Genomic DNA, 16,124 nt, shown 5'->3' on the forward strand with positions numbered 1-16,124 from the left:
GGAAGAGAGAGTGAGGCTGATGCTGCGCAACTCTCCCTCACTTTAATCCAAATCAAGCGCTAGTTTCGACACCATCATCATGTGTCCTGTTCAATCCTTGAAGTCCTGTGGCGATGGGTGAGTGATGAAGCAGCAGGTGTGGATACACTGGGAGCTGTAGTCAGGGACCTGCACGCATGCAGCTCAGGTCTAATGGTCGTTTTCCGCTGACCGAAGCAGCAGTGGAACTCGGCGTCTACCTGGGCAGCTGAGCAGTCAAAGAGCAAAGAACAAAAATAGCCCAGGAAACAGGCCCTTTGGCCCAACGAGCCCACGCCTCTTCAGGAACACACTGCTCACCACCGTAGAATGAGGAAGGGGCTAGAAAAGGTGCCCTAAACATTGCCTGCTTCACTACACCCTGCCCAGTTTACCACGGCTGGCAGGGATCCCATCTTGCAGTTGAACACACAAAATAAAACACAAGGTGACACTGCTCACCACTGGCACTTGGAACGTGCGCATGCTTTTGGACAACCCTACAGCAAACAGACCAGAGAGAACATTAGAAATAGGAGCAGGAGTAGGCAATCTAGCCCTTCGAGCCTGTCCCACCATTCAATAAGATCATGGCTGATCTGAAGTGGATCAGTTCCACTTTTCTGCTTTCTCCCCATAACCCTTAATTCCCCTATCAAAAACCTATCTACCCGTGACTTAAATATATTTAGCGAGGTAGCCTCCACCACTTCAACGGGCAGAGAATTCCAGAGATTTGAATGCAGAAGTTCCTCCTCAACTCTGATCTAAACTGCACCCCCCCCTTATCTTATCACTCCATCCCCTTATCACCCCATCCCTTTCATTATCTTATACGTCTCTATAAGATCCCCCCTCATCCTTCTAAACTCCAATGAGTACAGACCCAGTCTATTTAGTCTCTCTTCATAGTCCAACCCCCTCATCTCTGGTATCAGCCTAGTGAACCTCTTCTGCACTCCCTCCAAGGCCAATATATCCTTGCGCAAGTGCGGCGACCAAAACTGCATACAGTACTCCAGCTGTGGCCTCACCAGTACCCTGTACAGTTGCAGCAAGACCTCCCTGCTTTTATATTCTATCCCCCTCGCTATAGAGCCCAGCATTCCATTCGCCTTCTTGATCACCTGCTGCACCTGCAGACTGGGTTTTTGTGACTCATGTACAAGGACCCCCAGGTCCCTCTGCACCGTAGCATGCTGCAGCTTTTGGCCTTTTAAATAATAATCCCTCCTACTATTATCTCTGCCAAAGTGGATAACCTCACGCTTGCTAACGTTATACTCCATCTGCCAGGTCCTCGCCCACTCACTCAGCCTATCCAGATCTCTCTGCAGGCTTTCCACACCCTCCACGCAATTTGCTTTTCCACTCATCTTTGTGTCATCAGCAAATTTCGTCACCCTACACTCAGCCCCCTCCTCCAGATCATCGATATAAATGGTAAATAGAATAGCCTTAGTTGCCAGAGAGCTTGCAAGATTCAACATTGACATTGCAGCCCTGAGTAAAACTCGTCTTGCCAATGTAGGTCAGTTGACTGAAACTGGAGGTGGATACACTTTTTTCTGGAGCGGTCGCAGCAGCGACGCGCGTCGTAATGCTGGAGTTGGACTTGCCATCAGGAATCATCTTGTTCAAAAACTTGATAGTCTACTCAAGGGTGTGAATGACCGGCTTATGACATTACAGCTTCCTCTACAGAACAGAAGTCAAGCCACCCTGATCAGCGCCTATGCCCCCCCAATGAATAACCCTGACGTGATGAAAAACAAGTTCTACGAAGAACTAGATGCCCTACTATCAGCAATGAAAAGTACCGACAAGCTGATCTTGCTTGGCGATTTCAATGCAAGAGTAGGTTGTGACTCTGCAACCTGGCAGGAAGTCATGGAGTGGGCAAGTGTAACAGTACTGGCCTACTCTTACTGAAGACCTGTGCAGCACACGACCTCCTCATCACCAACACAACCTTCCGTCTGCCTACCCGTAACAAGACCTCCTGGATGCACACCCGCTCTAAGCATTGGCATCTTATCGACTATGTCATTGTCAGGAGAAGACAGGCAGGATGTCAGAGTAACCAAGGCCATGTGTGTTGCTGACAGCTGGACAGGTCACAGGCTCACTGTCTCTAAAATGAGGCTCCGCATCAGACCCAAGAGGCGACCACAAGGAAGCAAGGTTATGAAAAGAATCAATGCGGCCAAGCTAAAGAACCCCAGCATAGCTTCAGCAATGGCTGAAGACTTAGAAATCATGCTTGCTGATCTACACCTTGCAGGCAGCACTGAGGACAACTGGGAATGCTTCAGGGATGCTATCCATACATCTGCGCTGAAGTCGCTCGGGCCCTCTACCCGCAAGCAGCATGATTGGTTTGATGAGAATGATGAGGAGAAACAGGCAATACTTGTTGAAAAGCACCGTCTTCATCGAGCCTGTCAGAATGGCCCATCTTCAGCTGCCAAGAAAAATGCTTTTACCACTACTTGCAGGACAGTCCAGAATAAACTGCGTAAAATGCAGGATGCCTGGCTGAGCGCCAAGACAGATGAAATACAGGGATATGCTGACAGAAATGACTTGAAATGATTCTATGAAGTCCTCAACACCCTCCATGGACCTCAATCTCTCAGGAGCTCCCTCCTCCTGAGTACAGATGGTACAACTCTCATTACAGAGAGGGCTCAGATCCTACAGAGATGGGCTGAACACTTTGAAGCCGTCCTCAACCGACCGTCATCTATTAACAATGAGGCAATAGACAGGATTCCCCAGGTTGATATCAACAGCGCCATGGATGACCCACCAGTAGTAACCAAAATCATGAAGCTGTCAGCCAGCTATCCAGTGGCAAAGCCCAAGGGGCAGATGCCATACCCACAGAGATCTATAAAGCTGCTGGTCCTGCACTTATCGAGAAGCTCACCGAGTTGTTCCTGTCCTTTTGGAAGCAAGGATCCATTCCTCAGGAGCTTAAAGATGCTTCCATCGTACACCTCTACAAGAGGAAGGGCAATGGGCAAGTATGCAACAACCACCAATGAATATTGCTGCTCTCCATCACAGGAAAAACCCTTGCAAGAGTCCTGCTAAATCGTCTGGTCACTCATCTGGAGCTGGGCCTGCTTCCAGAGTCACAGTGTGGCTTCCACGAAGGTCATGGGACTACTGACACGATTTTTGCTGCGCGCCAACTTCAGGAGAAGTGTCAGGAGCAGAATTGCGAGCTCTACACAACCTTTGTTGACCTCGCGAAAGCCTTCAACACTGTAAGCCAACAAGACCTGTGGAGGATCATGTCAAAGTTTGGCTGCCCCCCCAAATTCATTCAGATTGTATGCCAGTTCCATGGTGGCATGATGGCCAGAGTACTGGATGGCGGAGAATCCTCTGAGGCATTCCCAGTCACCAATGGCATCAAACAGGGCTGTGTGCTCGCACCCACACAGTTCAGCATGATGTTTACTGCCATGCCGAATGATGCCTTCCAGGACAGTGTTGCTGGAATCAGCCTCAAGTACAGAGTGGATGGGAAGCTTTTCAACCTGAGGAGACTTCAAGCTATTACCAAAGTGAAGGAGACTGTTCTGAAAGATTTCCTCTTTGCCGATGACTGCACCCTGTATGTTGGCTCAAAGCCAGAGACGAAAGTCAGTACGGACAAATTTTCAACGGCTTATGACAACTTTGGACTCACCATCAACGTTAAAAAGACCGAAGTCATGCACCAGCCTGCTCCTCATGCACCATACACAGAACCCATAATCACAATCAAAGGGCAGAAACTACAGGCAGTGGACCAGTTCACTTATCTTGGCAGCACCCTCTTCCAAGCAGTGACTATTGATACAGAAGTTAACTGCAGAATAGCAAAGGCAAGTTCTGCTTTCAGTAGACTGCGCCCCTCTGTATGGGAACGTCGAGGAATCAGCCCAGCAACAAAACCGAAGGTCTACAGCGCCGCAATACTCATGACCCTCCTGTTTGCTTGTGAAATGTGGACTGTGTATCGAAGGCATGCAAGACAGCTCAAACATTTCCACGTGACTTGTCTTCGCAGAATATTACGCATCTGATGGCAAGACAAAGTACCAGACACTGAAGTTCTCTCTAGAGCAAGTCTACCATCAGTCCACACACTGCTGATGAGAGCACAGGCCCAGTGGACATGTCATGTCATCCGTATGTCAGACGAACTCATACCCAAGCAGCTCCTTTTTGGGGAATTCTCTGCTGGAAAACGTTTGCATGGAGGGCAGAAGAAACGTTTCAAAGACACACTCAAAGCCTCCCTGAAGTCGCTTGACATTGACACGACCACCTGGGAAATGCTGGCACAAAACCGCCCTACCTGGTGCTGCCTCATCCACAAAGGCTGTCAAGCTCACGAAGCAAGATGTACTGCTGAAGCACAACGTAAGTGTGAGCTGCGCAAGTCCAGAGCTACTAGCGCAACAACTACAGTGTCTACACATGTCTGTCCAATATGTGCCAGGACATTCTGTGCCCGAATTGGCCTGATCAGTCATCTTCGGACACACTGCAACCAGCCTCAAAATGACTAATGGTGTCGAGTTCCTCATTGATGACAATGGATGAACAACCCTGTCTAATCCAGTCTAAATTCCATACATTTCTGAGAGATCATCCCTCACTCTTCTAAACTCCAATCAATACAATCTGAACCAACTCTGCCTCTCCTCATGTGACAGATCTGCTATGGAAAGCATGATGACGCAGTGGTTAGCACTGCTGCCTCACAGGGACCCGGGTTCAATTCCCTGCTTGGGTAACTGTGCAGAGTTTCACGTTCTCCCATGTCTGCCCGTGTTTCCTCCAGGTGCTCTGGTTTCCTCCCATGGTACGAAAGGCGTGCTGGTTATGTGCACTGGCCATGCTAAATTCTCCCTCAGTATACCTGAACAAGCGCCTGAGTAATTAGGAATCAACCTGGTAAATCTTTGCTGCATTCCCTCTATAGCAAGCACATCCTTCCTCAGATAAGGACACCAAAATGCACACACCACTCCAGCTGTGGCCTCTCCAACGCCCTATACAACTGCAGTCAAACATTTCAATTCCTATACTCAAATCTTCTCCCCGTGAAAGTTAACATATCACCTGCCTTCTTTATTACCTGTTGTATCTGCGAATTCCTCATTCCTTCGGTAGAGCCAGTTATCAAAATATCATCCAGGTAACGCTGGACTCCTGGCAACCCAGTTAAGATTAGGTCTATGGCCCTCTGGAATACAGCTGGCGCTGACATGATAACATTTGATTCCATTTGCCGTCTTTACTGCCTGCTGTATCTGCATGCTTAATCTCAGTCACTAATGCACAAAGTCACCAAGGTTTTACTGAATATCCACCTCCCTCAATAAACATCAAATAAGAACAACTAGCAGTGCAGCACAGGAACAGGCCTTCAGCCTACCAAGTCTATGCCGACACAGATGCCTCTCTAATCTAATATTTTCTAGCCTCGACATGGTCCAGATCCCTCTATTCCCTGCCTATTCGTGTATCTATCCAGATGTCTCTTAAATGTTGTTGTAGAATCTGCTTCCATCACTCCTCTGGCAGCACGTTCCAGCATTCACCTGTATGAAAAATTTGCCTCTTACCTCTCTCTTAAACTCTCGCCCTCTCACTCTCAACCCATGCCCCTGAGTAATTGACCCTTCGACCCTTGGAAAAAGACTTTGACTGTCCACTCTATCCAAGCCTGTCATAATCAGCTCCCCCTTCATCCTCTGACGCTCCAATAAAAAAAATCCAAGTTTGTTCAACCTTTCTTCATAGTCCATATCCTCCAAAACAGGCAACATCCTGGTGAATCTCTTCTGCACCTTTACAATGCATCAATATCCTTCTGGTAATGTGGCAACGAGAATTGTACACAATAAGGCATTTGACAAAGTCCCTCACGGTAGGCTGGTAGAAAAGGTTAAGGCACATGGGATACAGGGACAGGTATCTAGCCAGGATTGCAAACTGGCTAGGCAACAGGAGACAGACAGTAGTAGTGGAAGGGTCCTTTTCTGGCTGGAGGTCAGTCACCAGTGGTGTGCCGCAGGGCTCAGTACTGGGACCTCTTCTCTTCGTAATATATATAAATGACTTGGAAGAGGGTGTACGTGGTGTGATCAGCAAATTTGCAGATGACACCAAGATGGCAGGATTGGCGGATAGTGAGGAAGATTGTCAGGTGACACAGCAGGATATAGATAGGCTAGTATGCTGGGCAGATAGATGGCAGATGGCATTTAATCCTGACAAATGCAAGGTGATGCATTTTGGAAGGAATAATGCAGGGAGGAGTTACATGATAAAAGGTAGACCAATTAAGAGTATAGAAATGCAGAAGGACCTGGGAGTGCAAGTGCACAAGTCTCTGAAGGTGGCAACCCAGGTGGAGAAGGTTGCGAAGAAAGCTTATGGAATGCTAGCCTTTATAGGAAGGGGTATAGAGTATAACAGCTGGCATCTAATGCTTCAGTTGTACGGAACGTTGGTCAGACCGCATTTGGAGTACTGCGTCCAGTTCTGGTCACCTTACTACCAGAAGGATGTGGAGACCCTGGAGAGAGTGCAGAGGAGGTTTACCAGGATGCTGCCTGGTATGGAAGGACTGGGATATGAGGAAAGATTGGGTAAACTGGGGCACTTCTCCTTAGAAAGATGGAGATTAAGGGAGGATCTGATAGAGGTGTATAAAATAATGAAAGGTATAGATAGAGTCAACAGTGGCAGGCTTTTTCCTAGGTTGGAGACAAATATCACAAGGGGTCATGAGCTAAGGGTGAGGGGGGAGAAGTATAATATGGATACTAGAGGGAGGTTTTTCACACAGAGGGTTGTGGAGGTATGGAATGCGCTACCAAGTAAGGTGGTTGAGGCAGGCACGCTGGACTTGTTTAAGGTTTACTTAGATAGGCACATGAGTGACACAGGGATGGAGGGTTATAGGCGACAGTTTTAAAAAGGGTCAGAGCCTCGGGACGATACTGGAAATGTAATACTACATGTTAATGTTTTGTCTCTTTTAATCCGCAGTGTGTCGGCCCACCTTGTTGTCAAACGAGGGGCATGCACATGGTGGGTTGTGCGTGGGCTGCTTTTGGAGGTTTCGAGAGTGGCCTAATGCTTCGCGTCATGGTGTGTGCTTAAACCTGGACCAGCAGATGGGCACCACAACAGCTCAGTGATTATCACTGCTAGCTGGGCAGATACATGGATTTGGGCCGGTGTCTGTGGGAGTTTGCGCATTCTCCCTGTGGTTGCGTGGGTTTCCTCCGGGTGCTCCGGTTTCCTTCCACACCCCAAAGATGTGCTTTTAGGCTGATTGGTGTACCAAATTGACCCTACACTATTCTCCCCTGAATCTGGTTACAATAGGGATACCATTAGCATACACACGGGGAAAGGTAGGTGTAGGAAAATTCTTTGTTAGGATGGCGGCGCAGGCTCATTGGGCCGAAGGGCCTGTTTCCTGTGCTGGGTTGTTCTTTGTTCTTTGTAATACTCCAAACGCAGCCTTACCAAAATCTTATGCAGCTCGAACACCATTTTCAAATTCCTATACACAACACCCCATTCGTTGAAGGCAAGCATGTCTTATGCCTTCTTGACCACCTTGTCTATCTGAGTTGCCACCTTCAGGAAACTGTGGATCTGCACGCCCAGATCCCTTTGCATGCCTATATTTCTTAGGGCTCTGCTATTTACTATATACTTTCCTTCTGCAGTAGACCTTCTGAGGGTCTACTTCCCTACTTCTCACAGAATTCACAGGTTCCGTTAGAGGGGTCAGTTTTTGTCCAATGTGTGCAGGAAGGTTTCCTGACACAGTATGTAGATAGGCTAACAAGAGGTGAAGCTACATTGGATTCGGTATTGGGTAACGAACCAGACCAGGTGTTAGACTTGGAGGTAGGTGAACATTTTGGTGATAGTGACCACAATTTGGTTATGTTTACCTTAGTGATGGAAAGGGATAGGTATATACCGAAGGGCAGAAGTTATAGCTGGGGGAAAGGTAATTATGAGGCTACTAGGCGAGATTTAGGATACGTAGGTTGGAGTAGGGGCTGGGAACAACTGAAATGTGGAGCTTATTCAAGGAGCAGCTACTGCAAATCCTTGATAAATATGTACCTGTCAGGCAGGGAGGAAGTGGTCGAGCGAGGGAACCGTGGTGTACTAAAGAAGTTGAATCTCTAGTGAAGAGGAAGAAGGAAGCTTATGTAAAAATGAGACATGAAGGCTCAGTTAGGGCACTGGAGAGTTACAAATTAGCCAGGAAGGAGCTAAAGAGACTGTTAAGAAGAGCTAGAAGAGGACATGAGAAGACTTTGGTGGATAGGAACCAAACTCTTCACTCACCTGAAACGCTCTGAAAGCTAATACTACCAAAAAAGCCAGTTGAACTTTAACCTGGTGTTGTGAGACTACTTACTGTGGAAATAAAGAAGGTTATCAACCTGAAAGAAAATGTATACAAAGTGGTCAAGATTAGTGGGAATCTAGAGGATTGGGAAATTTCTCAAGGTCAACAGAAAGCCACAAAAAAACTATAAAGAAATGTAAGATGGATATGACAGTAAACAAGCTCAGAATATAAAAACAGATAGCAAAAGTTTCGACAAATACGTAAAACGGAAAAGAGTGGCTGAAGTAAACATTGGTCCTTTAGAGGATGAGAAGGGGGATGTAATAACTGGAAATGAGGAAATGGCTGAGGCATTGAACAAGTATTTTGTGTGAACCTTCACAGTGGAAGACATCAAAAAAAACCAAAAATTGATGACAAGAAGGTGATGGCAGGTGAGGAACTAAGAACTATCATTACCATGAAAGAGGTAGTGTTTTTGGCAAGCTAATGGGGCTAAAGGTAGATAAGTCTCCTGGCTCTGATGGAATGCATCCCAGGGTACTAAAAGAGATGGCGGGGGAAATAGCATGGTAATTCGCTGGACTCTGGGTTGGTTCCCACAGATTGGAAAACACCAAATGTGACATCACCATTTAAAAAAGGAGGTAAACAAAGGCGGGTAACTATAGGCCGGTTTGCTTAACTTCAGTAACAGGGAAAATGCTTGAATCGATCATCAAGAAAAAAATACCGAGATATCTGGATATAAATTGTCCCACTGGAAATTAGCAGCATGGGATCATGAAGGGCAGGTCATGTTTGACTAATTTGATGGAACTTTTTGAGAACATTATTACTTAAATAGTAAAAGATTGCAGCATGCTGCTGTGCAGAGGGGCCTGGATGTCCTTGTGCAAGAATCACAAAAAGTTGGTTTGCAGGTGCAGCAGATAATTAAGAAAGCAAATGGAATTTTGTCCTTCATTGCTAGAGGGATGGAGTTTAAAAACAGGAAGGTTATAAGTTGTCCCCTTAGTAAGACATTCATGGATTCATGAAGCAAAAGTCATGTTTGACTAATTTGGTGGAATTCTTTAGAACATTATACGTGTAGTGGACAATGGGGAATCTGTGAATGTATCTAGGTTTCCAGAAGGCGTTTGACAAAGTGCCACACCAAAGGCTGATACATGAGATAAAGGTGCACAATGTTAAGGGTAATGTATTAGCTGGATAGAGGATTGATTATCTAACAGAAAACAAAGAGTGGGGGTAAATGGGTGTCTTTCTGGTTGGCGATCAATGACTAGAGGTATGCCTCAGGGATCAGTGTTGGGACTGCAATTATTTACAATTTACAGAGATGATTTGGAGTTGCGAACCAAATGTAATGTGTCAAAATTTGCAGATGACACTAAGATGAGTGGCACAGCGAAGTGTGCAGGGGATGCTGAAAGTCAGCAAAGGGATATAGATAGTCTAAGTGAGTGGGTGAGGCTCTGGCAGACGGAGTACAATGTTTGTAAATGTGAGGTCATCCATTTTGGTAGGAATAATAGCAAAATAGACTATTATTTAAATGGTAAAAAATTGCACCATGCGGCTATGCAGAGGGATTTGGGTGTCCTTGTGCAAGAATTTTAAGGAGTTGGTTTGCAGGTGCAGCAGGTAATTAAGAAGGCAAATGGAATTTTGTCCTTATTGCCGGAGTTTAAAAAAACAGCGAGGTTATGTTGCAGCTGTATAAGGTGCTGATGATGCAATACCTGGAGTACTATGTACAATTTTGGTCTCTTTGCTTGAGAAAGAATATATTGACCCTGGAGGGGGGACAGAGGAGATTCACAACGTTGATTCCGGAGTTGAGAGGGTTGGCTTATGAGGAGAGATTGAGTAGATGGGGCTATACTCATTGGAATTCAAAAGAATGAGAGAAGATCTTATAGAAACATATAAGATTATGAAGGGAATAGGTAAGATAGAAGCAGGGAAGTTGTTTCCATTGACAGGTGAAACTAGAGCTAGGGGGCATGCCTCAAAATAAGGGGAAGCAGATTTAGGACTGAGTTGAGGAGGAACTTCTTCACACAAAACGTGAACCTGTGGAACTTCCTGACCAGTGAAGCAGATGAGGTTACCTCACTGAATAATCTTAAGGCAAGGATAAATTTTTGAACAGTAAAGGAATTAAAAGGTTATGGTGAGCTGGGAGATAAGCGGAGCTGAGTCCATGAAAAGGTCAGCCATGATCTTATTGAATACGGAGCAGGCTCAAGGGGCCAGATGGCCTACTTCTGCTCCTAGTTCTTATGACCTTACGTTGCAGCTGTATAACGTGCTGGTGAGGCCACACCTAGAGTACTATGTACAGTTTTGGTCTCCTTACTTGAGAAAGGATATACTGGCACTGGAGGGGATGCAGAAGAGATTCACTAAGTTGATTCCAGAGTTCAGAGACTTGGCTTATGGAGAGAGACTGAGTAGACTGGAACTATATCCATTGGAATTCAGAAGAATGAGGGGACATCTTAGAGAAACATTCAAAATAATGAAGGGAATAGATAAGATAGAAACAGGGAAGTTGTTTCCACTGGCAGGTGAAACTAGAGCTAGGGAACATGGCCTCAAAATAAGGGGAATCAGATTTAGAACTGAGTTGAGGAGGAATTTCTACACACAAAGGGTCGTGAATCTGTGGAATTCCCTGCCCAGTGAAGCAGTTGAGGCTACCTCACTGAACGTTTTTAAGGCAAGGATAGATAAATTTTTGAATAGTAAAGGAATTAAGGGCTATGGTGAGTGGGCGAGTAAGTGGAGCTGAGTCCACGAAAAGATCAGTCATGATCTTATTGAATGGCAGAGCAGGCTCAAGGGGCCAGATGGCCTACTCCTGCTCCTAGTTCTTATGTTCTAATGTACACCCTCAAAAAAACTTTATCAAACAAGATTTCCCCTTCATAAGACCATACTGACTCTGATTTGTATCCGATATTCCTCACCAATTATGTATGGAGGAGTCACATTGCACAAATGGTCAAAACTGATTTCAACTCTCTGTAATTTTAGGACATTGTCATACCTGTTGTTTTGGTCTTTCTATGATGCCATAGCCAACCCCAGTTTACAGTTCTTGGTTATTGTTTTCTCCTCCTAGCCAAACATTTGTTAATCAAATTTAAATTTAAACATTCATTCTTATGGAATACCGACAGTGCAGGAAGAGGCCATTTGGCCCACCGAGCCTGCACAACAACAATCCCATACAGGCCCCATCCCCTAACCCCACATATTTACCCTGCGAATTGTCCTGACACAAAAGGGCAATTGTGCATGGCCTATCAACTTAATTCTTCAGACTATGGGAGGAACTGGAGGACCTGGAGGAAACCCATGAGACACAAAGAGAACGTGCAAACTCTGCACAGACTGTCATTTTTAAAATTAAACGTAGCTTTCAACGAGTTTGACAGGCCAGAGAAAGTGATATACTTCAAAATATCAGTACAACCTACTCCTCCAAGGATAAATTTAACAGATTCTTCATTGCTGGAGACACTCCAGAGCAAAGTGCACACCGCAGCACCCATTTCTGTGCAGTATTCAGCTTGCTGAAGTAGTTGCTGTCTTGCTTCATTCAACTGTAGTCTCGATGTCAATTTTTCCTTCATAAAAAAGATGAAAAGTTACTTCAACCGGAAGCAATAATTCAGCACACTGAAAAGAAACAGCTTTTGACATTTTTAGAAATTATTTCTAAGTGTACCAGAGAAAAATAAGTATAAACTGAGGGATTGAAATTGGTTTCAGTGGTTTGAGTGAAACAGATGTTAGTGATTCAGCAATGAGACAGAAAATTGGGCATGTATTAATGAGGTTACCAATTCACCATTACCCATTTGAATCAATCATTAAAAATCTATTTCACTTTCACAAACATATTCTCACTAAATTAACTCTTCAGTATTGTGGAAAAAAGAGACATGCTGTCAAAGCTCAAGGCCAGAATCAAACCTGGGTCCCTGGTGCTGTGAGGCAGCAGTGTTAACCAATGTGCCACCATGCTGCCCCAACAGGTGGAGGGTATCAGGGGTTAAGGGGTGGGCACGGATGGGGCACTGGCAGTGTTTGGAGAGGGAACAAAAGAGGTTGAAGGGATGTTTCATGTTTTGATCTTTGATTTTGAACAGTACTAGAGCCCTGAGGGAGACTTTCAGCCCAGCTCCCCTCCACATCATCTTCTAATCCAGCCCACCCTATCTTGGTCCAAAAATTCAATATCTGGCAGGCATTTTTAGAGGCCGGATTCATAGATATGAGAAATCTACAATCTCTGCCACCTGACCCAGTCCCAAAAGGTTCAATAGTTGATGTGATTCCATAATTGAACGGCACTTACTGAACAATTGTAAGTATGCTAAGTATACACCAGCAAGGTCAGTGATAAAAGTGATCAATGAAGGTAGAACAGTGAATGAGGAGTTAATGGCTATGAACCATGAACAAGTGGAGGTCCCAGGGGCTGAGGAGCAGGATGGATGGATAACTGTTAAGAGGAAGAAGAAGAAGAATAGTCCTGGTCCAAAGACCACCCCAGTGGCCCCCCAAAAGGCATCGACAGGGGTACAAAAGGAAAGACAGGAGGGCCAGAATGACTCAGAGGGAAGGAAGGGGGCTGGCAATGAGATAGTGGTGGGGGACGGGCGGGTCAAAGGAATTGACAGGAGGTTCTGTGGGCAAAAGCGTGACTCCAGGATGGTAGTCTGCCTCCCTGGAGCAGGGGTACAGGACATATCGGAGAGGATAGAGGGAATTTTGAAAGGGGAGGGACCCAGGCAGAAGTAATAATACACATAGGAGAGAAGGACGTAGGAAGCAGAGTAGAGCAGATGTACGCAGGCAATTTAGGGAGTTGGGGTCCAAACTGAAGAGCAGGACCTCCAGGGTGGCATTCTCTGCCTCGTACCAGCAGGGCTAGGAATAATGAGATCATGCAGCTGAATGCATGGCTTAGGGATTGGTGCAAGGTAGAGGGCTTTACCTTTGTAGATCACTGGGAATTATTTGTGCGAGAAGGGCACCTGTACAGGAGGGATGGGGAGAATTTGAATGGGAGGGGGACAAGTGTTTTAGCAGGGAGGTTTAAACTAATAGGGAGGGGGAGTGGGGATGAGACTGATAGCTCATTAGACACTGGAGTCGGGAGTGAGTTGGGTGATAGGGTAGGTTTGGGTGAAAGGAAAATTATCAGGGGGAAGGAGGTTCCGAGTGGGCCTGGAGGGTTGGACTCCGTCTGTTTCAATGAGAGGAGTGTGATGGGTAAAACGGATGAGCTTAGGGCCTTGATGTTCGTGAGGAATTTAGACGTGGTTGCAGGACTGGCAGCTGAATGTTCCTGGGTATAAGTGTTTTAGGTGTGACAGAGGAGGGTTGAAGAGAGGTGGCGGGGTGGCACTGTTAGTAAAGGAGCACATCACAGCAGTGCAGAGGGAGGATAATATAGAGGAGTTAGGGATCGAGTCGCTGTGGGTGGAGTTGAGGAATAAAAAGGGAGAGATTACGATGCTAGGGGTATACTATAGGCCACCCAACAGCCCGAGGTCAGTGGAGGAAGGTATTTGCAGAGGCATTTTAGATAGGTGCAGAAAGAATAAGGTGGTTGTAGTGGGTGACTTTAATCTTCCTGGAGTGGATTGGAAGGTGCCTAGAGCTGGAGTTACGGACGGGGAGGAATTTGTAAAATGTGTGTTGGAAAGGTCCTTGGAGCAGTACGTAACTAGCCTGACTAGGGAGGGGGCTATATTGGATTTAGTGTTGGGTAATGAGCTGGGGCAGGTGGTTGAGGTTGCAGGAGGCGAACACGTGGCTAACAGTAGCCACAAGCCCGTCTACTTTAGGATAAAAATGGAAAGGGATGAGTGCCGTCCGAAGGGGAGGGTGCTGAACTGGGGGAAGGCGAGCTATCGCCGGATTAGGAGGGAGCTGAAGGACACTGATTGGGAGGGGTTGTTAGCGGGCAAGTCCACGGTTGTTAAGTGGGAGGCTTTCAAGGGCAAACTGATAATGTTGCAGGAAAGGCATGTGCCGGTAAAGAGGAAGGATGGAAAAGGCAGGATTAGAGAGCCGTGGATTACAGGGGGTATTGAAGACTTGGTCAGGAAGAAGGGAGAGGCATATGTTAGGTCAAAACAACTGGGAACGGAGAGAGCGCTGGAGGAATATAGAGAGAGTAGGAGGGAGCTTAAAAGGGGAGTTAGAAAGGCAAAAAGAAGGCATGAAATGGCTTTGGCTGATAGGATTAAGGAAAATCCAAAGGCATTTTACTCTTATATTAGGAACAAGAGAGTGGTTAGAGGGAAAATTGGTCCTCTTAGGGGCAAAGGAGGGGAGCTATGCATCGAGTCTGAGGGAATGGGGGAGATCCTGAAAGAATACTTTGCGTCGGTATTCACGAAGGAGAGGAGTTTGGTGTCGTGTAATGTCTTGGAGGGAGCTGTAGATCATTTGTAGGAAATATCCATTACAAGGGAGGAAGTGCTAGGGTTTTTAGGTAGCATAAAAATAGATAAATTTTCAGGGCCTGATGGTATTTATCCCAGGCTGCTTAGGGAGGTGAAAGATGAAATTGCTGGGCCTCTGACGCAAATCTTTGTCTCTTCTTTGGACACAGGTGAGGTCCCAGAGGACTGGAGGGTAGCTAATGTGGTACCGCTGTTTAAAAAGGGCAGTAGGGATAACCCTGGTAATTATAGACCAGTGAGTTTGACATTGGTGGTAGGAAAATTATTGCAAAAAATTCTTAGGGATAGGATGTATAAGCATTTGGAACATTGCAATCTGATTAGGGATACGCAACATGGCTTTGTTCAGGGGAGGTCTTGCCTTACGAATCTGGTAGAATTTTTTGAGGAGGTGACAAAAACGGTTGACGATGGACGAGCCGTTGATGTCATCTATATGGATTTCAGTAAGGCGTTTGACAACGTCCCTCACGGTAGGCTGGTAGAAAAAGTTAAGGCACATGGGATACAAGGACAGGTAGCTAGATGGATTGAAAACTGGCTGGGCAACAGGAGACAGAGAGTAGTGCTGGAAGGGTCCTTTTCTGACTGGAGATCAGTCACCAGTGGTGTGCCGCAGGGCTCAGTACTGGGACCTCTTCTCTTTGTAATACATATAAACGACTTGGAAGAGGGCTTACGTGGTGTGATCAGCAAGTTTGCAGATGACACCAAGATGGCAGGTTTGGCAGATACTGAGGTGGATTGTCAGGTGACACAGTAAGATATAGATAGGTTGGTATACTGGGCAGATAGATGTCAGATGGAATTTAATCCTGACAAATGCAAGGTGATGCATTTTGGAAGGAATAATGCAGGGAGGAGTTATATGATAAAAGGTAGACCGATTAGGAGTATAGAAATGCAGAGGGACCTGGGAGTGCAAGTGCACAAGTCTCTGAAGGTGTCAACACAGGTAGAGAAGGTTGTGAAGAAAGCTTATGGAATGCTAGCCTTTATAGGAAGGGGTATAGAGTATAAGAGCTGGCGTCTAACGCTTCAGTTGTACAGAACTTTGGTTAGACCGCATTTGGAGTACTGCATCCAGCCCTGGTCACCTTACTACCGGAAGGACGTGGAGACCCTGGAGAGAGTGCAGAGGAGGTTTACCAGGATGCTGCCTGGTATGGAAAGACTGAGTTACGAGGAAAGATTGGAAAAACTGG

At 46.0% G+C, this 16,124-nt stretch overlaps 1 protein-coding gene across 1 annotated transcript in view; it reads right to left on the bottom strand.

Moving 5' to 3' along the window:
* The window catches only part of hsf2bp (heat shock transcription factor 2 binding protein), a 98,331-nt gene that overhangs the window by 42,758 nt on the left and 39,449 nt on the right, over window positions 1–16,124 (bottom strand). The window contains exon 3 of the mRNA XM_080182541.1: window positions 11,914–12,063. Coding sequence (XP_080038667.1) covers window positions 11,914–12,063 — 150 coding nt within the window. The remainder of the gene's footprint in view (window positions 1–11,913; window positions 12,064–16,124) is intronic.

This window comes from Carcharhinus amblyrhynchos, unplaced genomic scaffold (assembly GCF_965287045.1).
Source record: "Carcharhinus amblyrhynchos unplaced genomic scaffold, sCarAmb.v2.hapA scaffold_65, whole genome shotgun sequence".
NCBI classification, from domain to species: domain Eukaryota; kingdom Metazoa; phylum Chordata; class Chondrichthyes; order Carcharhiniformes; family Carcharhinidae; genus Carcharhinus; species Carcharhinus amblyrhynchos.